Below are 23,626 nucleotides of genomic sequence, written 5' to 3'. Positions count from 1 at the left end.
ACAGGAGTAAAAAGCGTAAATAAATTTAAAAAAAAATGTCAAATTCCGATAGTGATAATGTTCATCATAGTGATAGTGAAGAGCTGGTTAGAACTAATAGAATAAAAAGGAATAAATATAGACCTCTAATCAGATTAAATCAAGACCCAGACAAAGAAAGACAGGATTGGAGCATTCAAATTATTGATACAAGTGTGAGAAATGATACAGTGCAAGATGGGATGATGAAAGCACCACCTACTATTACGACTCCGGAGGCTGAAAACATACCTCTGCATATAGAAGTACCTGAAGACGAAGAAAAAGTAGAAAACGAATATTCGAGTCCTGAAGAGCTGGTTTATAACACCAGAGCATTATCAAAACACAGTCCAACGTATGAATTGGAGAAATTTGAAAAGAACGCAATAATCATCTTTAACCAGGAAAGTATTGATGGATATAGGAAAAGATTGGGAACAGAGAAAGATGTGGAGGTTTTAGAGACGACGTTTAAGAAATTCGGGTTTGAAGTGACGGAGAGGAAGGACTTGTCGAAAGCGGATCTTTTTAGTGAACTCGAAACGTGTAGGTATTTTACACTGACTTTATATTAATTAATAGTTTTAAATTTATACAAACATGCAAACGCGCGCGATTCGCGCAAACATAATTAGAGTCACGCCGTGTCTTGCGTGGGCGACGGTCGCGCGACCGTCGCGCGACCGTCGCCGTCGCGTCTCATACTTCCATATCGATAAGGTTTGATTTCGTATGCGTCGCATCGCCGTCGCGCGACTATCGCGCGACCGTCGCCCACGCAAGCCACGGCGTCAGGGGCCTACTACCATATCGTTCGAAATAGTAATAATGCGAGTATATATTCAAATTGTACCTGACATCATTTCTAAATTAAATTCCTTTGTTTGTCGGAGGTGTTCGAAAATTGAATGCACCGACCGTGAATGACTCACGGTCGGTGCATTCAGTCCTCCTGAAGTTTATAGTGGTAAAACCCCCTTGTAAGTCTTGTAACCTATTCTGTTGGTGGCTTTCGGTGCCCGATAAGTTATCAGTGGTGTAGTAAAATTAATAGGTATATTTAGAAAAGAGTTCATTAACAATTGTGGATTTGTGTCCATTAAAATTGATGTGTATTCATATTTTTGTCACCGATTTTTTTTTAATCTCTCATTTATGAAAAGGTTAGCGTAAGAGAAAAGGCTGCAAGGAAGTACCTAGTGACAACCCTAGGTATTTCAGTATACCTACAGCAGGTAAAAAATAGTAGAAAATAATAGGGGCGCCACCGTATATAGGTTATATGTGAACCACTTTTCATGTGGCAACTTTTGAATGAGAACAGTTGTGTTGCTATGATAAAAAATAAGTTACATTTCTCCTCCTTTTCGCCAAGCTGTAGGAGTACTTACTAACTGCTGTGGTACAGCGACCTGAAGTTGATCTTGTCTTTGGCGTAGCCTACGGCACCAGAAACCAGCATGTTTCTCTATTTTATCCAAAGCCTTTCATTATCATCGTCATCATCATATCAGCCGAAAGATGTCCACTGTTGGACATAGGCCTTCCCCAAAGATTGCCACAATGACCTGTCCTGCGCCACCCGCATCCAGCGGACTCCTGCGACAGTCCACGTTTTTTTTTGTTGTAAATGGGCTTACTCTTGACCACAGACTAACCAAAGGCAAAGACGTGGACGTGGCCTACGATGGAGTGAGCTTGCCCAGAAGATGTATGCTTACTCGTAATATTTTTATTATTCCAGTCAGCAACACCGACTTCACAGACTACGGCTGTATTGCTGTTGCGATCCTGACGCACGGCTCAAAGAACGGGCTGCTCCGGGCTCGCGATGCGCCTTACTGTGAGATGGAGCTGCTGAATCTCTTCATGGATAAACCTATGCTGGTGTCCAAGCCGATTTTGTTCATCATCCAGGTTGGTTTTTATTTTTTTATTTTTATGAGGAACAGGTAAACCATTTGACCGCAATCTCACCTGATGGAAAGTGCCGATGCAGTCTAGGATGAAGCATGTTTACCCAAAAAATGTCTATTCACTCTTGATTTAAAAAGATCCAAATTATAGTGGGTTGGAAATAGACATGCAGGAAGTGGGTTCCACTCCTTAGCCGTTCGCATGATAAAGCTATATGCAAATCGTTTAGTGCGAATCATTGTGACTTGTTTGCATGCGGATGGGCGAATGTGTGCCGAGAGCCCGAGAGTGTCTGAGGTTTTGTGAGAAGATGGACGATAGGATTCCCAGCACTTGCATGTAAATTGTCTGAGGTTTTATTTATTACATAGTTTAATACATATTCTGTAATTATAGTTGTAATTAGTTTAATTATTCGGTGTATTGGCTTAAGCTGTGATGCCGTGTAAATTATTTGAAATAAATGTTTAAAATGTTTAAAATTGGCAAGGAAACGACGTAAGGGTGAAACGCAAGTCCGCGCCTAGTCCCGCTTTGACAGAAAGGAGACGGGGGGATTGGATTATGTAAGTCCATCGCATGGTATCTTTGATCCTGACCTTAAATTGGTTCAGGCACGCTACATGGGCTCCTGAGTGTGGAACTGCTGAATCTCTTCATGGATGCTATGCTGGTGTCCAAGCCAATTTTGTTTATCTTCCAGTTTGGTCCTCGTATGAAATACAGCTGTCAACCTTTTCAGGAAGGAGCCAAAGCTCGTATCCAAGCCTATTCTCTTTAGCATCCGGTAGCTAGTGTATTATATGTGTATTATCTGATCCTGACTAAAAATAGGTCTTACATTTTGGAAGTTTGAAATATTGAATACTGTTATGGTTATTGGAATATTTCTTTATTAGGCCGGCAACAGACAGTCTTAAAAATTCATAATCTTAAAAAAAAATTGTATGCAAATTGACAGTTCAAACTGACACTGACAGATCTGTCAGTGTCAGTTTGCATACAATTTTTTTTAAGATTATGAAAATTAAGACTCGTCTGTTGCCGGCCTTATAGCAAATTCACCTACATTAACCTTTTTTGGTCAACAACGCCATCTATTTTTCTATTTATACACTACTCCATTCTCGCTTTCAACGGAATATTATTAAGGTTTTAAGTTGATCATTCACTTGATCTTTGCCACAAACACCAAACATGAATACCACAAACACGGCATCACTAGTAAACACCATACAGAACCGAACCCTCCACACGCTCGTGTTTGTTGGTTATTGTTCTGTTTGTCAAACGTTGGCCATAAAAGGCAGAGTTAACCAAGGTTCTTATCTAAGTTTCTGTCCAGGCATGCCGCGGCACGAAGCAGACGGCGGGCGTGGCGGTCCACACGGCAGGCCGCGTGCGTCGAGACCTGGATGAGGAGGTGGAACCGTACACGCTGCCTGTGGAGTCCGACATGCTTATACTACACAGCTCTTATGTAGGGAAACCTGCGCATAGGTGAGTGAATAGGTGATGGAGGAATGCTGTAGCAGACGGCAGGTGTGGCAGCGACACAGTTTGATGGATGAGGAGGTGGAACCTTATACGCTGCCGGTGGAGTCCGACATGCTCATGCATGCAGGTTATGATAACGGAGTCTGATACTTCGTTTTTACGGTTCCGTAGTCAACTAGGAACCCTTATAGTTTCGCCATGTCTGTCTGTCCGTCCGTCCATCCGTCCGTCCGTCCGCGGATAATCTCAGTAACCGTAAGCACTAGAAAGCTGAAATTTGGTACCAATATGTATATCAATCACGCCAACAAAGTGCAAAAATAAAAAATGGAATAATATGTTTTATTAGGGTACCCCCCCTACATGTAAAGCGGGGGCTGATATTTTTTTTCATTCCAACCCCAACGTGTGATATATTGTTGGATAGGTATTTAAAAATGAATAAGGGTTTACTAAGATCGTTTTTTTATAATATTAATATTTTCGGAAATAATCGCTCCTAAAAGAAAAAAAGTGCGTCCCCCCCCTCTAACTTTTGAACCGTATGTTTAAAAAATATGAAAAAAATCACAAAAGTAGAACTTTATAAAAAACTTTCTAGGAAAATTGTTTTGAACTTGATAGGTTCAGTAGTTTTTGAGAAAAATACGGAAAACTACGGAACCCTACACTGAGCGTGGCCCGACACGCTCTTGGCCGGTTTTCTATGATTGAACAACAGGCGGGCAAGCACTTTCTGTAAGTGCGAAAAGGAAATACAAAGACGCGATAGGCTGTTGCGATAGATTAGCTTTTAGCATGCTAGGCGCGCATGTCTACTTTCGTGGATTGTTCCCTGCCTATGTGGTGGGTGGTTTTGGGTTAGAATCCTGGTAAGGGCATTAGTTTGAAGAGCACAGATGTTTGTTCCTAAGGCCGGCAACAGACAGTCTTAAATTTCATAATCTTAAAAAATTATAATCTTATAAAATTAGATCGACTGCCTTGCCACACACATTCTTAAAATTCAAATATATTCGCAGTCTGTCAGATCAATCTGAAAAAAATCATAATCTTAAAAAATAAGACTGTGTGTGAACAGTTGCGAAATTGTATGGAAATCCGTGCACTCGATCTGATTTCATAAGATTATGAAATTTAAGGCTCCCCACAGACAGTCTTAAAAATTCATAATCTTAAAAAAAACTTGTATGCAATCTGACAGTTCAAACTGACACTGACAGATCTGTCAGTGTCAATTGCATACATTTTTTTTTTAAGATTATGAATTTTTAAGACTGTCTGTGGGAAGCCAACGACATGGGTGTTTTCATAAAGAAGCTCTGCTTAATTCTTGATCTTCACTCACTGCTTAACGCAGCCTGTTTACACCACTTCCTCAAATTTCAGGAACGAACTCCAAGGCTCCTGGTTCATACAATCCCTCTGCAGCAAGATAGCTGTAATGGCGGAAACCCACGATTTCGAGTCGATCTTAACCGAAGTCAAGCGCGAAGTAGCCATCGACCGTTACCACAACGAATACAACCGACGAACACTAGAAATGGTGACAAACAAACAAATGCCGGTCACTACTTCAACTTTAATAAGAAAATTGTATCTGAAGAAGTTCGGAGATGACGCCATCTGTTATAGTAAGGTGGATAATGAGAGAGGAGACTCGAGGAATGAGGTGTTGGACTGTGGGACGCCGCGGACGCCATCTTTTGGACGATGCTCGTGTTTTCTGGCGCATTTTGAATACATCAAAAGTTGTTTAAGGTAATAATAAGTTTATGAAATGGCCCTTACGCTCTGGCGGGTGCTGCCTCTGTGTAAAGTTCTCACTGATGACCGTGGAAGCTGGCATGCGTGAGAACTTATTGACGACTATTGAAAAAGGCTGAAGCACATTTTATATAATATTTTATTTTATTCTAGTACAATAAATATGTTAATGTTATTTTGAAGTATATTATTGACAGGATAGTTTTTCTCTACTTAAATTATTACTATGGCAACGAGGCCATAGATAAATCCTAGAACATAATCAAGAAGGTATGTCAGGTATAGCATACTTCACACTCTGCTTGCGTCCCATGCCACGGGCAAGGGCTGCATCTGCTCGATGTACCCCTTAAATTTAATTAAAGTGCAATGTGAATTAATTAATCCCGAGGAAAACAAATTTTTACTACGTTAAAATTTTGATTGTCTAATATCTTCGTCATCGTTCTTAATTTCATAATTATGATTAATTAATATTTTATGATGAGTTATGGGTAGGGTTGCCAACTTTTTTTTAGGGAAATATAGTATTTTAGAAAATTCCATCTAAAAAATATAGTACACCGAAATAAAATATAGTACGGTACACATAATCGATAACCAAGTCATTGAGATCGTTCTTTCTGTCCACTCTAAGGGGCTCCATTCGGTTTTTATCGATTTTTGACAAGTTTTGTGTTGCATTGGTTCTCTTATTTAAGTATCGTCGAAAGTTGTATGGCCGAATATCACTTCCCAACTCACGTTTCGCGCAATTTTATTCCGCCGAATGTTTATTTCCCAACTTATTGTTTTATTTGCCAAGCTCACATTTACCATTTTAACATTTGACCTTTTTTAAAAAAGCAAACTTTCATGTTGTCGAATGTTTCCTTAGCGTAATATATAACTAGTTTATCTATTGTATGTAATGTACCAAATGTTTCATTGAACACCAACAATATATAATGGCGTATTTCGAAAAATATGCAATATTGAGTCTTCTATCACTTTCTAAATGTATTGACAGGTGTGCAATTTTTACTTACGTACCTATTAATATTCTTTTTTTTACTCCCGTACCGTTATTCTTGAGTTACAAGATCGTGCAGAGAACTTTAAAACCCTACATAAAAGATGACAGGACAAGTCTATCTAGTCTATACCCTAAAAACATTTAGTAGCAGTAGCACGATATAGCTGTTAAAGTTCAGTAAATACATTGCTACCAACTTAACAAACCAATGACTTCATCGTTGAAAATTAAAATATTGTATGCATTGTTTGTAAACATTGTTGCCAACCTTAGAATGTCAGATAAAGCCTAGCATTCGCAGAGTCGAGTCTCGTTCGTTTTCTGCTGCGTTCATTGGCGACGCGTCGAATCGCATTCAAATGTATGAGAACTCGATTCAACTCGGCTCGATTCGTCTTAGTGGCCAGGCTTCAGAGAACCATACCATAGACAGTTTTATTTTCATGTTTGCACTCAAACTGCATAATTCAAAATGGTAGGTCCATAGGTGGTAGGTGGTAGATAACTAAGATGACTGGAATTAGGTATTTGTTGAATATATAATTTTCTTTCAAAGTAAGTGCTTGGTCGTAGAAAAAGTATTGTATGCAACGGTGTTTAACTGAGTCAAAAAATGCTCGTGGCGTCTTTATTAACAATTTTCGGCTTCGCCTCAAATTGTTACCCATGCCACTCACCTTTTTTGATCTCTTTTAACCACCAGTTGCATAAAATACTATTAATTTCAATAGTTACCTACTTACTTTTTTACAAGACCCATATTTAAAAAAAATACCCATATTATAAGTACTTATATTTTTTATGAAATTTGACATTGTTTTAAAAACATTTTTACTTCAATGAAATCTAGACTTTTATAAAAATGCAAAAGCGATTTTAATTTTAAACTAATTAAGGCAAAAATTTTGACCAAAGAACCAGTTTCGGTCCTAATATAGTTCAACTTTGATGCTAAATATCACAGAATCAATGAGCTGTGAAGTACCTACCTAATTATGGGATGCTAGTTTGTTTAAAGACGATTCTGTTAATATGATATGCTTCAGAAACTATCGTAATATTCATAATAGCAATGGATTCAAATCGAAGCTCATCGGAGTAGAGAATCCCCTTAAGAAATGTCGTTATTTAATATATCATGGAAAAAATACAAATGTTTGCAAACAACGGTGGCTTTATACGTAACTGTAATATTTGCAGGACAGAACGAAGTAATGAAATGTACAGTGAAGGTCAAATATGAAACGCCGCTCCTGGCGGTTTGACCCTAGTGTAAATTCGCCACTGGCATGGACCCCAAAAATATAGTACTTTTGCGTACTATATATGCTTCATCTAGAATATAGTACGCTGGGCCAAAATATAGTACAGTACTATATTATATAGTACGGTTGGCAACCCTAGTTATGGGCCCAGCAAGATAATTTTTGATGGTTTAACCCGAAAATTTCGTACAATTTTTCCATTTGTTTTCCAGGCATTTTGTAGAAGACAACCCCGAGGACACGACAGCAAAAGGGTTCCTGAACATAGCCAACACTTTTAAGAGCGACAGAGATTTCGACACCCCCAAAGAAGTGATGCTACAGACGATATGCAACCATTTAATGGCAAACGCGCAGGCTTGCGCGTTTTATAAATATTTGTATCTGTATAAATATTGAACTTTAATCAATAGTGTCAATATATGTACTTTTTACTGTGATTTTATATTAGATAGTAATACATATTTGCTAAACATTCATATCTCAGTTTTATATACGCTTGAGGCCTCGTCCGCACCATTTGGAATACGTCCATTGCTGTACACCAATAGAGCTACGGAAGCCTGCCAGACCCTGCCTGACGGCCTGGCCACGACATTGGTTTAAGCGCGACAGCGGTGAGCGGTGGCCATACAGTGGAGTGAGACACAGCGATGGGACTTTTCATTCGCACGTATGTCTGCCGCTCACCGCTGTCGCGCTTAGACCAATGTCGTGTCCGGGCCGTAAGGCTTGTAAAAAAACTGCCAATATCATTAACCATTTTATTTAGAGAACAGCTCCTGAATCTGCTTATTGGACATCCCTTTCGTTTCCGGTACGTAGATATAGCTAACAACTGTGTTGATGATACCAACGCAGGCGAAGGCATAAAAGGACCCGTGGATGGTCAGCAAGGACACCATGACCGGGAAGACGGCGATGATGAGGAAGTTGAGGAGCCACACCCATTCCACTAGGATCATTGAGGCGATGCTTTGGACCTGTGAAGAATTAGGAAGCAATTTATACAGTGATTCATTCTTGATACAAAGTTGAGCCACGCACGCCTCAGATAGGTATTCAAATATATTTTGGGCTCGAACTAAAGAATACTCAAGATGCATGAAGGCCATAGAGTACATTTTAGGACTCGTTTTTTTCAAAACAGGCACAAAGTAGATCGCAGACGAGACGAGTGATTAGGTAGATAGATTTTAGTCATTAAATGTATGAAGGTTAGGTAATAGAGTACTTCCAGAAGTTGATATTGAAGATTTAGTTTTGTTAGCGGAAAAAATTCGATAATCCAATTAGGTACCTACCATAAAACTACTAATATTTTCGATATCTCACTAGATGATGATGAAATCGAGTATGTACTCAAATCCTACCTCTGGTGTAAACACTTCAGCCAGCAGCACATACGGTACGCTGCCAGCTCCGTAAATGAAGCAGAAACAGTACAGCAACACCACGACAGCTGACACCCACGCTGGTAGGATGCCCGTTTGCATGTTGGCAGCCAGGCCTCCCATGCACAGCGCTACTAGCGCTGATGAGGAGATTAACAGCACCTGGAAAAGCATAAGGATCAGAACTGTAGAATTTCCACCTTTTAGTCTTAGGTTCTGGTTTACTAGCCTTGGATAGCAGTGGCGCTATATGACGACATCGCTTTCCTAAGAAATCCGAGACTTTGTTGACAAGACATCGTGGAGACAAAACTCTGTCACTTTTTGGTCTAAGAAAAATATGGCGAGGAAACAGGTCAACTCCCAATAATAATTAAATTAATCTTTGGCACCTTTTTCTTAAAAATTCTGAAGACTAACTGGCCATCGAGACCATTCTATAAATACTTATACATATATTAACTTACTGACAGCTGACATCAAAAGATAAACTTGAAAAGCTTATCATATCGGTCGAAATAATATTATTATTTTTAATTCTTAAATATATTATTCAGTGATTAAAATTTTACCACCACAGAAGAGCAGTTGCATTAAAATTTGAAAATTATTGTGACAAGGACGAATCTGGACCGGATTCGGTAAGTCGTCTTCGAGTACAAATTGAAATACATAAACTCACTCCTTTATTTCCAAGAGGGATAAGCAGAGCTTATGAAACTGCTCAAGTTTCAGTGACACTCTTAGCACTTAAGGGGTTGAAAGAAATTGAAATCGGGATGTATTTTTTTTTTTTATTATAAACTGGCCAGTGATTGACCTCAGTCGCACCTGATGGAAAGTGACGACAAGGCCGAAGTTGTAGCTCACTGGTTCAGTAATACCTATGCACTCTTGACTTGAATACACCCAGATTGTATTCGCGGATACAGATGAGGGGAGCATGTTCCATTCCTTAGCAGTTCGCATTAGGAAAGAAGAGGCAAATCTCTTCGTGATAGGTAGGTCGACAACGTAAGTGCGTTTTCACATTATCCGATCCGATATCGGATGTCGGACCGATATCCCATACATTACAGGCGCCATCTTGGATTTTTTCTATTGAAATCCTCCCGACACCGATATCGGATCGGATAATATGAAAACGCACTTAAGGTGAAACCGTCTGGTTGTCCGGTGATGGAAAGGGGAAGGAGGAACCAGGGAAAGGGGAAGGAGGAACCAGGTTCAGTGACAGGTGCTAAAATCTTAAAATCCAAACCCCACGGGCAGTTGAAAGCTTTAAAGAGGCAAGCATTGCCGCGATATATTATATTACCCTGTGTGGTGATGGGTTAAGAATTTCACTACCCCCTTTCTTCCCGTGGGTGTCGTAGAAGGCGACTATGTGATATGGGTTAAATTGTGGCGTAGGCGAGAGGCTGGCAACTTGTCACTGCAATGTCACAGTTTCGTTTTCTTTCAACCCCTTATTTGCCAGGAGCGGCACTGAAGCTTTGGTAGTTTCGTGTGCTCTGCCTACCCCTTTATGGGATACAGGCGTGATTGTTTGTTGTTGTATGTTATTTATTATATTATCAACGAAGATAATGACATGACGATTAAAAGATTCCTAGCGTCTGTGTCTAACGCACGAAAACTCTGCTACTTGTATAAATATAGACTTTGCACTAAGTACTTACCCGTCTCCCAGCCTTGTCAGCCACGACAGTTGTGACGGTGCACCCGGCGAACAGTGTGAGAGCCAGTAGCACGGAACAGAAGTCCTTGGACAAGTCCGGAGCCGCTTGCGCGAAGAGGTTCCCGGCGTACACTTGTACTGCCACCATTCCCATGCACACCTGGAACGTCACATGAGTGTGTTAACTAGGGCATGCAATAACCGACCACATAACCGGTTATGGTTTCAGTTGTGCCCGAAAAATAACCGATAACCGATAATTGGTTACAGTTATTTTCAGTAAAAAGTGGTAAATTTTCAATCAAATAATTGAGAAAACACAATAATAAAGGGAAAGTATTAGAGAACGTGAGTTAGTGCGTTTTCACATTATCCGATCCTATATCGGATGTCGGAAGGATTTCAATAGAAAAAATCCAAGATGGCGCCTGTAATGTATGGGATAACGGTCCGACATCCGATATCGGATCGGATAATGTGAAAACGCACTAAGTCTGTGTGTTTTTAAATAAAACCCGCAAATTAGTGAAAATGATAATAAGGCTTAAGACGTGACGTGATATTCAATCAAAATCGTATACAAGTAAGACAAGTGTTATATTTTCATTACTAAATTACAAGAATGACAAAACCAATAGTCACAGGTGAAAAGACAGTAACTAAAAGGCCAAATTCATCGAATTTCAGACATAAAATAATAATCGATAATAACCGGTTATTTGAGTTTCCTAATAATCGGTTATGAAAATTTGCTGAATAACCGGTTGTAATCGGTTATTTCGGTTACGGTTATAACCGGTTTGCACTCCCTAGTTTTAACAGAATATTCAATTCATTATATTAGCGTCGTAGAAATGCCATTCGGCTACGGGGCCCGGTAGAAATTTCTTCTTAGTACGTTTTAACATTATCCGATTCGATAACAGATGTTAGGAGTTGTAGGACCCATCCATACTAATATTATAAATGGGAAAGTGTGTGTGTCTGTTTGTTTGTCCGTCTTTCACGGCAAAACGGAGCGACGAAATGACGTGATTTTTTAAGTGGAGATAGTTGAAGGGATGAAGAGTGACATAGGCTACTTTTTGTCTCTTTCTAACGCGAGCAAAGCCGCGGGCAAAAACTAGTATCTTATACAAATTACAGGCGTCATCTTTGACATTTGCTTTTGATGATCCTTCCTAAGTTCCTACACCCGATATCGGATCGGATAATGTGAAAACGATATCTATTGCTTAGAATTAAAATTTTGAAAAGACCCCCGACCACGACATAGTGGACCGATTTTCATGAAACATGGCTAAGAACACTCCCGACTAACTCAGCTTTCAGACAAAAAAAACTAAATCTAAATCGGTTCATCCGTTCGGGAGCTACGATGCCACAAACAGACACACACAGGACACACACAGACAGACAAACAGACAGACAGACAGACAGACAGACAGACAGACAGACAGACAGACAGACAGACAGACAGACAGACAGACAGACAGACAGACAGACAGACAGACAGACAGACAGACAGACAGACAGACAGACAGACAGACAGACAGACAGACAGACAGACAGACAGACAGACAGACAGACAGACAGACAGACAGACGGACAGACAGACAGACAGACACGTCAAACTTATAACACCCCTTCGTTTTTGCGTCGGGGGTTAAAAATGAAACGTTACCTGTAACGTCAGGACAGTTCCTACAACCAAGAACGCTCTCCGACTAGCCGGATCAGTAACTGAAAAAAAAAAAAATGAGTCGATTAATTTCGATGGCACCTTGTTTTGGTAAAATTGATAATCAAATAGTTAAAGTGCAGGAATGATTTATGGAGTACTTAAATAAATAAATATTATAAGGACATTGTTACACAGATTGACTGAGGCCCACGGTAAGCTCAAGAAGGCTTGTGTTGTGGGAACTCAGACAACGATATATATAATATATAAATACTTATATGCATAGAAAACATCCATGACTCAGGAACAAATATATGTGCTCATCACACAAATAAATGCCCTTACCGGGATTCGAACTACCGACTGCGCCAGACCGGTCGTCACTTAGATTACAATGTATATTTAGTAATTATTACGGAATTTAAGAGGGCATTCAACGAAAACGTCGTAATAATGTAAAATTGATAGTTTTAGTCGGCAAAATGCTACACTTTCCGTCATCTAAAAGACTTATTAAGTTCAGGATTCGATTAGGACATCTTCTTAACTTACATGTTGTGAGACTGGATTTTTAAAAACTAACTCACTTAATTAATTATGATTTTTTTTCTGGTGCATGTTTAGGAAAACCCGCGAAAAGTGCTGACTTAGTCCGTCTAATTTGTAAAATTTGGATAGTTTTGAATGCTTCAAGTGGTAAATTTGTATTATGTATATCCTGTACTACAATCTTCTGAGACTACTTCTTTGTTTTAAGGCTTTAGAATAGAGTAAATGAGGATATTATGAATCCAATTTGTTTCAGAAATCACCTCAGAATAAGTGTCAATTTCTTCGAAAACTTACGTGTTTTTGAAGTAGTTTTAATATGAAAATAATCTGCAACGCTTACTCAAACAGATTTTATGCAAAAGTTTTCTATTAATTGCAATTTAATATTTTTGACGATTTTTTAAAAATGCCTCCTTATTACCGGTTACGCGCGCTTGCGATGTCAGTACCGCGGCAGAGCTTGTAGAGGCAGGACGTATGTTAGTCCGCTCCGCACGCGGCTCGACGATCGCGAAGTTATTTTGTCATTGTGTGCGGCACCCGCCGTGTCCAAAACCGCACTTGTGTGCGTGTTTGGCTGTACTGTTGCATGTATACTGCGACCGAAAACTTTGATCCTTGGGTTGACGACTTTGGTAACTAACTAATTAACTTGACTAATATTTTTAGTAAGTATTATTTATTATTGAATATCATTTTAGGTTACTGACTCGTCTCAACAAAATCTTTGACAATAGATGGTACTCAGGATCTGATGGTGAAGTCAGATGGTAGTCATGAGTTCTCATCAACCAGGTCTTGAAACCATTTCGTGTTTGGGCTCGTTTGATTCGCCTCAACAAGATCTTTGACAAGAGGTGATGGTACCCAGGATCTGATGATGAAGCCGGAAGGTAGTCATAAGTTCTCATCAACCAGGTCTTGAAACCATTTCGTGTTTGGGCTCGTTTGATTTGCCTCAACAAGATCTTTGACAAGAGGTGATGGTACCCAGGATCTGATGATGAAGCCGGAAGGTAGTCATGAGTTCTCATCAACCAGGTCTTGAAACCATTTCGTGTTTGGGCTCGTTTGGTTCGTCTCAACAAGATCTTTGACAAGAGATGGTACCTAGGATCTGATGATGAAGCTGGAAGGTAGTCAAGAGAATTCATCAACCAGGTCTTGAAACCACTCCGTGTTTGGGCTCGTTTGGTTCGTCTCAACAAGATCTTTGACAAGAGATGGTACCCAGGATCATGGTGAAGCCGGAAGGTAGTCAAGAGTATTCAACAACCAGGTCTTGAAACTCTTCTGTGTTTGGGCTCGTTTGATTCGTCTCAATAAGATCTTTGACAAGAGATGGTACCCAGGATCTGATGATGAAGCTGGAAGGTAGTCAAGAGTATTCCACGACCAGGTCTTGAAGCCACTTCGTGTTTGGGTTCGTTTGATTCGTCTCAACAAGATCTTTGACAAGAGATGGTAATCACTCTTTTATACTCTGGCGCATCCACTGTCTCAGTGTGTCAACAGTCAACTAAAGCAGGTAGGCGTAGCGTAGTTGTATTTCCTTACAAAAAACTAATACATAGATGTGGACCTTCCTGTGCTCCATGCAATTAAAACAACATAATATTTAAAAACCGGCCGAGAGCGTGTCGGGTCACGCTCAGTGCCTACACCGAGCGTGGCCCGACACGCTCTCGGCCGGTTTTTAAAGCCGCGTTGGTAAATAGCCGCTCGGCTCTTCCGTAGTTTTCTATATTTTTAAAAACTACAGAACCTATCAAGTTCAAAACAGTTTTCCTAGAAAGTTTATAAAGTTCTACTTTTGTGATTTTTAAATATTTTTTAAATATATGGTTAAAAAGTTAGAGGGGGGGACACACTTTTTTTTCTTTTAGGAGCGATTATTCCCGAAAATATTAATATTATCAAAAAACGATTTCAGTAATTCATTTTTAAATACCTATCCAACAATAAATCATACGTTAGGGTTGAAATGAAAAAAAAAATCACTCCCTACTTTACGTGTAGGGGGGGTACCCTAATAAAACATTTTTTCCACTTTTTATTTTTGCACTTTGTCGGCGTGACTGATATACATATTGGTACCAAATTTCAGCTCTCTAGTTCTAACGGTCACTGAGATTATCCGCGGACGGACGGACGGACGGAGGGACAGACAGACAGACATGGCGAAACTATAAGGGTTCCTAGTTGACTACGAAACCCTAAAACACATTTTAAATATTAAAAAAAACTACTTAAAATTAAAGAAAACCGATCTTAGTTCCATTATATATATGTACCTAGAAAACATCATCATCTTCCTTGCGTTATCCCGGCATTTGCCACGGCTCATGGGAGCCTGCGGTCCACTTTGACAACTAATCCCAAGATTTGACGTAGGCACTAGTTTTTACGAAAGCGACTGCCATCTGACCTTTCAACCCAAAGGGTAAACTAGACCTTATTGGAATAAGTCCGGTTTCCTCACGATGTTTTCCTTCACCGAAAAGAACCTAGAAAACATATCATATACAAAATGAAATAAAACTAAGAAAACGGATTATATTCATTATACGCGATATAATCTGATTCCATAAATTTATTTCATGAGTAACTATCGCGGTGACAGAAGACAATATTATATACACAATTTATTATATTATAAAAGTTTTTTAATTTATTTCTTCCAAGGCTACACACGTTTTAATAAAAATCTGTGATAAGTTTAATAATTAAACTAAAAGGTCAAGTATTTATGCACGAAATCATGTATGCAAATATGTAATATATATGGTGGTGTTTTTACGCAAGTATCAATAATGGTTAGTCCGCAACGCTACTGACGGCGTGGCGGTACCGACCATGAATGCTATCCCTTTCGCTCTAGCCGCACGTAAGGTTGGTTCGAAGAGGATCGCACGCTATGTCTGTACCGCAGGCTACAATCGTTATGCTTCTGGTTATAGTGTGCGTCTGCACACAGGCGCACGCCAGCGCCGCCGGCGTCGAAATGCGAGCAAGCAGATTTTTTGAAAGCGCTCTTAATAGAATAATTCTCTTGTTTTTTTGTACCTCGAAAATGCTCATAAAATTGAAACTTTTATCAAAAATATTTACTGATTTAAAAATGACCATTATTTTAAAATTTCTTGACGACGTCACTTGGAGTTACCAAATACTACTCAAAAATTAATTTTAATGCATGTTAATTAAAGGATGTAATGTTTTGAAAAGAAGTGGCCCGCCGAGTTTCTTGCCGGTCCCATAGTGGATACCCTCCTCCAACTGAGGGGGGACTGAAATCTTCTCGAGGCTGAGGCGTAGGGTTAGAGCCGGCGTAGTTTTATTTGACGTTCATAAGCGCATTGTAATATGCCTACTTGGAAAATAAATATTTCATTTCATTTCATTTCAATAACACTAACTATAAAATTTACCACCGAGTAGGTATCCGCAACGCAGGCTTCGTCATGACTATCATGAGGTTACAACTATAAAAGCTCGGCCACACGTGCGCGTTTTGATAGCGTCGGCGGAAAGGTAGCGGAGCGTCAGCGGAGCGCAACGATAGCGGTGCACCGGACGAACGCTGGCGTTGCGCCCAGCGGACGCCGGCGGGAACTAACGAGCGCGGATTGCTAGCGGAGTGCGAGCGGATTGTCAGCGGAACGCCATCGTTCCGCCAGCGCACCGCTGTCATTGCGCTCCGCTAACGCTACGCTATCAAAACGCTTTATGTCTGGCAGAGGCTTAAATCAGCAACAGTAGGCCCATCACACGATGGCCGCGAGAGTATGTCGCCGCGAGAGTACTACCCGTCCTTATGTCATTAACGCCGTGTCTAGCGTGGGCGACCGTCGCGCGACCGTCACCGTCGCGTCTCATACTTCCATATCGATAAGGTTTGATTTCGTATGCGTCGCATCGCCGTCGCGCGACCATCGCGCGACCGTCGCCCACGCAAGCCACGGCGTAATACAGTTAGAAGAAGATGTGTCATCTATCTCGCGGCGACATACTCTCGCGGCCATCATGTGCTAGGCCTACAGGCGTCGTCCTTACTCCTTACACACAAACAATAAAGCTATTCGCAACAGACTTCGTCATTTACCCATATGTGGTTGCAACAACAACATACGTGCAAGGAGTAGATTAACTGCACTTTCAGTCTAACAAAGAGTACTCAGAAATGAAAAAGTGGAAAAACAATAGTCTATAAGGAACCTCATCTTACAGAAAGTCACATAAATTGTAAAGTACCCAAATGTTTTCTAGAACCTGTGGCGCGATATGATTTAAAAGTAAATATGTATTATACCTACTTAATAGTTTCGCTCAAAGGATTATGTTGACAAGTTAATTCACCACTCATGATAATAAGTGTTTATTTCACTTTTATACAGTTCTTTGTTTCATTTGCATACGTCCCAGATGCAGTTAAGTGCAAAATATTTCAAATTTGTTTATCATATAAGGGGACAAAGTGGTTGTTTTACCGCACATGCCAATGATACCCGAGCAATCGAACGATTCCAATATTTCCAATCCAATAGGCCTTGTAGCCGAATGACATTTCTGCGATGTGAAACTCAGCAGAAATATAGTCTGGCTTTGTCGCGCCAATACGCAAGAGCCATAGAGATAGATAGCTACGAAAGAGATATTATCGTGAGCGTTTTGTGCATTTGGCTATGCACACAAAATGTGAAATCTTGAGCGTTGCGAGAGCTTCAACGGCTAACAGAGCCACCACTTTTTTTGACGATCTCATCTTCCTTGCGTTATCCGGCATTTGCCACGGCTCATGGGAGCCTGGGGTCCGCTGTGACAACTAATCCCGAGATTTGGCTTAGGCACTAGTTTTGCAAAAGCGACTGCTATCTGACTTTCCAATCCAAAGGGCAACTAATAGGCTTTATTGGAATTAGTCCGGTTTCCTCACGATGTTTTCCTTCACCGAAAAGCGACTGGCAAAGATCAAATGACATTTCGCACATAAGTTCCGAAAAACTCATTGGTACGAGCCGGGGTTCGAACCTGCGACCTTTATATGTCGCACGCTCATACCGCTAGGCCACCAGCGCTTTTTAAGACGGTGCCACATTATTAAATTACCTAGGTACCTATCTTGTCTTGCGTAGAAACGTAATATTTTCTAAATACCTATGACTTTCTTTAACTTGACGTCATAGAAGAGACATTAGGTATGTCTCGAGCAAAGACATATATAACTCCGTATAGACAGATAAAGTCTAAGAAAAAAACGTACCTCAGTACCATACAGAAAAAGGTATACGATGGCCTAGATGGCATTACACCTTTGGGGTACGCTCAAGATGGCGCTAATATTAATATTTGACATTTTAAAACATATCACGCTAAGAATATGGTCCAAATTGTCAAAACTGAGGTTCAAAAGTTTTAAGCCTGTGTCAAGAGTTGGCAGTCTATGCACCGTGATTACACATTTTACTTCGACAGTGACTCTCTATAATACTCGATCCTCTTTGGTCTCGAGTTTACTTTATCTCTTACGCATATTTACTATAAGTCGTTTTTATTGCATGGGTAATAAATACAATGTAAACCGAAATAAACATTAAACTAGCGAAGGGTATTTGATGATATTTATGGCATCTTACAGATTAAATCTAGCTTCTCGTGACCTTGTCTGTACTGTACTTAAGATGATGATTGATAGAAACAATCGTACTTACAGGTATGCAACGTGCAAGTTGCTGAACATTATACGTAATGAAGGTATTGTACAGCCAACCAGGAACCCTAGGCCACTCTACAACCATGTCAAAATGACAAGCAGTAAGAGATTTCTTACAATCTGATTTATGACGCCACTATGACATAGTTCTACAGTGGCCTAGAGTTCCAATTGATTGACTGTACAGTCAGCCGCAGAGTAAAGTATGGACATTTAAGGACCTCTAGGTCCAATGGGGTCGAGAATTCGTTCACAAAATATTCAATTAAGTAGGTACTCCACTGGGCACGTAGCCAAATGCACAAACGCTTACGTCAGTCTATCGCTCTTCTGTATATTGACGCGACATAGCTAGACTGTGTGTCGATCGGCAACGGCATCTAGCGTGAATGATTGTCACTTCTGCTAGGCCGACCGTATTGTACACATACAAACAATACATCTCAATGATCAAATGAGACTTACACAATGTCTTGATGGCGGGCTGTCTCTGTGGTGACGCTGGTTCTCCGCTGGTTAATTTTTCTTTCTCGGCTAACTCGGCTTCATCTTCTTTCTTTTCATCTGAAAGTTTTATATGAAACTTATTATACTTATAATGTCGTCTGATTTTACATAATTTGGGACATTTCTGTCAAAAAAGCTCACGTAGATTTACCTTGTTTAACCACTTTTTGTTTTGCCTGGCATGATGCATAACTACAAGATTTTATCAATAACGGCAAGAAAGGTAAATACCAGTAGGTTGAAAGTATTGTCAGAACTAATAAGTATGTTCTTTAATTCGTATTAAGTAAAAATAAAAAATAAAATTGTCACAACAGCGTGCGGAATTTTTATAATGTTTCTTTATAAAACCATACCTGAGGTAACCGTATGAAGTTCCACCGGCGGTGAAAGCTGCTGTTTCATCACTGAGAGCTCTTCTAAAACGATCTTCGACGTCACAGACCCGTCCCTATAGTGGGCTAGGGCCTTCAAAGCTTCCTGAAAATATGAAACTTTTTAAACTTCTGAAAATGTCAAGTTATAGATAGATACAAGAACAGTCATATCAAAACTCTTAGCCGAGGACTTTTGCATGAAAAGTTTTAAGAAGGGGGTCACTTCTTGCATCTAGCTGTAGCGTTAGAAAATTCTCAAGGACTTTAATAATAAGTAAGTAAATTTAACCCACTGGAGAAAAAATTAAGGTAATTCACTTACGAAGATGCACCTGGGTACCTAGCCAACGCTTACGATTCATAGCGTATCGTAGCTAGCTATGGCTTTTCTGTAGTGGCGCGACAGAGCACTTCGGTTGGGCGGGCTAATCTAATATCTGCATCAAGTTCTAGTAGAGTTGCAATCCGAATTACCTTCTACCAACCTAGCGTTTTCCCTGCCAGGCGCCAGGGTCCGCTTTCCTGCTCAGTCTTCTCCACTTCGCCCGGTCTTCGGTGTCTTTGGTGTGAGATTCTTCTCTAGCATGTCCGCTGTCACGACGTCCAGCCAGCGCTTCAACAATTTACGTTGTTTATGTAAATATATTAACTCATCACCTTTTCATTATTCTTCTTAAGCAAGAACAGCGGGCTTTCAACCACCAGCATGAACAGCATCAGATTGATGACGCCCAGGGCCAGATTCACCCAGATGATCATCCGATAGGACAGGAACCAGCCGCTCAAATACGATAGGATAGCTCCGAAGCAGTACATTGTTACCGTTCCTGTTAAGAAAAACAAATATGACTTACAACATTTTTAGTATTTTACGATACAATACAATACAATACTCTTTATTGCACACCTCACATAGTTTACAAGTAATGCACAAGAAAAAAAACAAATTAAACAGAGGTAAAAACGTTATCAATTTCTGTAACAACAGGCGGTCTTATCGCTTAAGAGCGATCGCTTCCAGACAACCTACCTCCTAGTATTTTCCTCGCGTCAGTGCGTTTTTACATTAACCGATCCGATATTGGATGTCGGAAGGATTTCAAAGGTAAAAATCAAAGATGGCGGCTTTAATGTATGGGATATCGGTCCTACATCCGATATCGGATCGGTTAATGTGAAAACGCACTTAGTGTATAGTGAATAGTGTCATGTTACACAGGACAGCAAAGTTCTGACTTGAAAAACTCAACGCTCAAGATTCAACTATAGGAATCTTCCGTTTTCTCGGATGACACAAAAGGTTAAAACAGCAATATCGTCAATATGGTAAACAAATAAAAGGATATTCTCTAAAACATGTTGCGTAAAATTTTACTATTTCTGAAAAACTAGAACTGGAATGGAACTTACCTGAAGATAATGATCCTCTAATGGACGGCTCACTGATTTCCGATATGAAGATGGGAGCATACACCAGGTTGGATCCTCCAGCAATACCTCCAATGAACCGAGCAATCATGATTGGAAGCATCGACGACGAGAATTGCACAATAATCCAGCATAGCTGAAAAATCATAATTTATGAGTAAAATTTCAGTCTAAGACCAAATTAAATTATTTCATAGGAAATATTTTAATTTGTGTTTTAACTACAAACTGAAATAAAGCCGCCATAAGCCTTCGGTAATTGTGTCAAATACTTGAAAATTTCGACCCTTGCCGTCGTGACTGGTTGGCTGAGTGGTTTAAGCATCCGTGGCTATAACGGAGTACGCTGGTTCGAATCCAGCATCGGACACTTGGAGGCCTTGGTAATTTTTTCTTTGTATATGACATTATTTCAGTTTATAGTAAAATTTCAGAATTGAAATCGGAGGATCGTATTTTTTACGTGTTCATGTCACGGTTTTTCCACCGCGATACAACCAGCTAAGATTTTTTTGTTCATAATAGATCCTAAACGGGTGGCGATGACTGGATTTCTTTACGTGTCTTGGTGGTTGCTATCCCTCAACCACAGTATAATAAAGAGTACTATCGTACAGTATGGCTACTCCCGCTCACCGCTGAAAGTGACGCCTAGGTCCTCACCTCGGTCACCTCACAGTTACCGCCTGTCGAAAACGCGAACAGTCGACCTGCCATATCTCACTCACACAAGCATGGTACGCGTTCACCTACACGAGCTTAGACTGTGTGCTAGGAAAGCGCCTCTTTCATATATTTGATCGCCAGTGTCCGAGATGTGCCTCAACCCTCTAACAAAGCACCAGCTGCCCATGAACGTTTGTTATTCATGGACGTTAACGACTATAGGTACGAAGTATCGCCCAGGAAAAAATAGGTCCTGGAAACCTATTTGTGGTTCGGTTTAAGAGAGCCAAGAAGGAACACATATAAAAATAAAACAAGCTTTCTTTCCGTTGCACTGTTAAATAAAAGATAATAAACTTACCAGAGTGGGTAAAACTAGCGCCATGGAACCTCTTTTCCTCCCCAATTTGTCAATGAAAAGTCCAGTCACTGCTGTCCCAGCCATAGCTCCTAAGGACGGCAAGCTACCGACTAGAGACGCTTGCACCTCTGTCATGGGTGTGGATAGAACCGTAGTGTTTGGGTTCGTGAACAGATCCAGGGTATATGATGGCCAGGTGTTCAAACTGCCCATTGACAAGGCGGCAAAGCACGCTAAAAGAGGCCAGTTGTATCAATCACAGTTAACAGACACATTGACGTCAAGCAAGAGAGGTCTACGGAATTTCCCATACAATAAAATTCAGCGGTTTGGAGCAACCGACCCTAATTTGACGAATAATGTTGCCCCTAAGACAGCAGAGATTTTTTGGAATCTTTTGCGTACTCTGGTAAAATATCACAGGGGGATAAACAACTATAGGTACTTGTTCACAGTGTAAACCAAAACTATGAACATTTATTGCGAGATACTCAACAGTTCTTGAGACGCTTAAAAGTTTAGACGCTTCAGAATATTTTACGTTACCAATTTCTGTAGGGAACCCTAAAAAAGGCATCCTCCAGAGGATATGTTTTTAGGGCGAGGTGGTATGTTTTGTGACATTTTATTTGGATTATTACTTGTCTTATCTATCGAGAAAATTGGCATGCTGACTTAGCAAGAAATTTTACTTGGCCTCACTGCTTTAGCCTTGAAGGAAGAGATAAATTTAGAGAAGGGATTGAAGATGACTAAGATGGATTTACGGAAGGAACACAATGCCATTGAGAGAAGTAGCCAAAATAGCGAAGGTTCTGATGGAAATTCATTTGGGGGGGGATGGAGATTCTTCGCCTTACCTTTTGGATCAATTTCTTTGGCATTTGATGAGTTGATAAATAAACGCCAGTTTGTAACTCAAAGATGCAATGAAGCGATCGTCAATTGTTTTTAAGAATACGTATTGTGCTACTCCTCCTAATATTAAAGACTGTGCTACTACTACTTTTCCTAATATTAAAGAAAATGTTCTCAATGGAAACTTGCATGAGAATCTTCTCATGCTTTACAATAATTTACGGATATTTTGAGATAGTTCTGCAACTTGTACATTGGTACTTGTGATACCTAGTTGTAAATATATCAAAACTTACCTGCTAGTCCAGTTATATATTGCTGTGCTTTACCCATTTTAATTATGTTACTTAGTGTCTACTGAATAAAACTACCGAACTTGCAAACTAAACGTAGCAATCTTGCAAAATCTATTTTGTAACTGTTGAAGGACAGGAGTAGAAACTGTTTAAAAGACATTGCGAACATTAAGTAGAAAATATAAATAGCGTAGTGACAATTTGAAGACGAAGCAAATATTGTTATAGAGAGATAGTGAATACAACTAAAGCATTGCTTATCAGTTGTCAAAGATTTGTGGCTCATTTTCGGAATAATTGCCACGAGGTAGAGTTAGATGTATTTGGCGAGTTGTCTTCTTCGTTTTTGGAGTTTCGTTTTGGATACAGCTTTGTCAGGATTGAGTTCTGATGATGGGATCCATGAGGTATTGAGGGAAGTCCTCAAATCTTAAAGGCCTAACATTGTATTTCTCAGTAAACAGTGATATTTTTAAGGAGTGGAACTACGAGATGGATAAAGCGGCACTCATTTCATTAATTTGTTCATGAACGAAACATAGTCCGAATGTTATGCGATTCGTCGACTTTGTTTTGGACTCGACCCCCCTTTAGTAATTGAGTAAATAAATAAATATTAAAAAAACA

At 39.9% G+C, this 23,626-nt stretch overlaps 2 protein-coding genes across 2 annotated transcripts; one reads left to right on the top strand and one right to left on the bottom strand.

Annotated features, from left to right (window-relative positions):
- LOC125237814 (caspase-like) lies at window positions 1–7,959 on the top strand. The gene is made up of 5 exons (XM_048145007.1): window positions 1–567; window positions 1,766–1,938; window positions 3,284–3,438; window positions 4,825–5,196; window positions 7,695–7,959. The coding sequence occupies exons 1-5, from the start codon at window positions 36–38 to the stop codon at window positions 7,879–7,881; spliced, it is 1,419 nt and encodes a 472-aa protein (XP_048000964.1). The 5' UTR covers window positions 1–35; the 3' UTR covers window positions 7,882–7,959.
- Window positions 7,960–8,232: 273 nt separating this feature from the next.
- LOC125237843 (facilitated trehalose transporter Tret1-like) lies at window positions 8,233–23,159 on the bottom strand. The gene is made up of 10 exons (XM_048145064.1): window positions 23,000–23,159; window positions 21,846–22,078; window positions 20,801–20,954; window positions 20,048–20,217; window positions 19,370–19,493; window positions 18,972–19,070; window positions 12,242–12,300; window positions 10,559–10,717; window positions 8,856–9,038; window positions 8,233–8,465 (listed from the first exon to the last, which is right to left on the bottom strand). The coding sequence occupies exons 1-10, from the start codon at window positions 23,034–23,036 to the stop codon at window positions 8,247–8,249; spliced, it is 1,437 nt and encodes a 478-aa protein (XP_048001021.1). The 5' UTR covers window positions 23,037–23,159; the 3' UTR covers window positions 8,233–8,246.
- Between the last annotated feature and the right edge of the window lie 467 nt (window positions 23,160–23,626).

This window comes from Leguminivora glycinivorella, chromosome 22 (genome assembly GCF_023078275.1).
Source record: "Leguminivora glycinivorella isolate SPB_JAAS2020 chromosome 22, LegGlyc_1.1, whole genome shotgun sequence".
Taxonomy (NCBI): Eukaryota; Metazoa; Arthropoda; class Insecta; order Lepidoptera; family Tortricidae; genus Leguminivora; species Leguminivora glycinivorella.
This window is presented reverse-complemented; position numbering and strand designations above follow the sequence as displayed.

What these genes read in the sequence shown, in the direction of transcription:
- LOC125237814 (XM_048145007.1), top strand. Translation starts at nt 36, where the DNA reads ATGTCAAATTCCGATAGTGATAATGTTCATCATAGTGATAGTGAAGAG. An exon ending in TTTTAGTGAACTCGAAACGT is followed by an intron (nt 568 to 1,765) that starts GTAGGTATTTTA and finishes TTATTATTCCAG; the next exon opens with TCAGCAACACCGACTTCACA. An exon ending in CGATTTTGTTCATCATCCAG is followed by an intron (nt 1,939 to 3,283) that starts GTTGGTTTTTAT and finishes GTTTCTGTCCAG; the next exon opens with GCATGCCGCGGCACGAAGCA.
- LOC125237843 (XM_048145064.1), bottom strand. Translation starts at nt 23,036, where the DNA reads ATGGGTAAAGCACAGCAATATATAACTGGACTAGCAG. An exon ending in ATATATAACTGGACTAGCAG is followed by an intron (nt 22,079 to 22,999) that starts GTAAGTTTTGAT and finishes GGCCTCTTTTAG; the next exon opens with CGTGCTTTGCCGCCTTGTCA. An exon ending in CTGACAAGGCTGGGAGACGG is followed by an intron (nt 9,039 to 10,558) that starts GTAAGTACTTAG and finishes ATGCTTTTCCAG; the next exon opens with GTGCTGTTAATCTCCTCATC.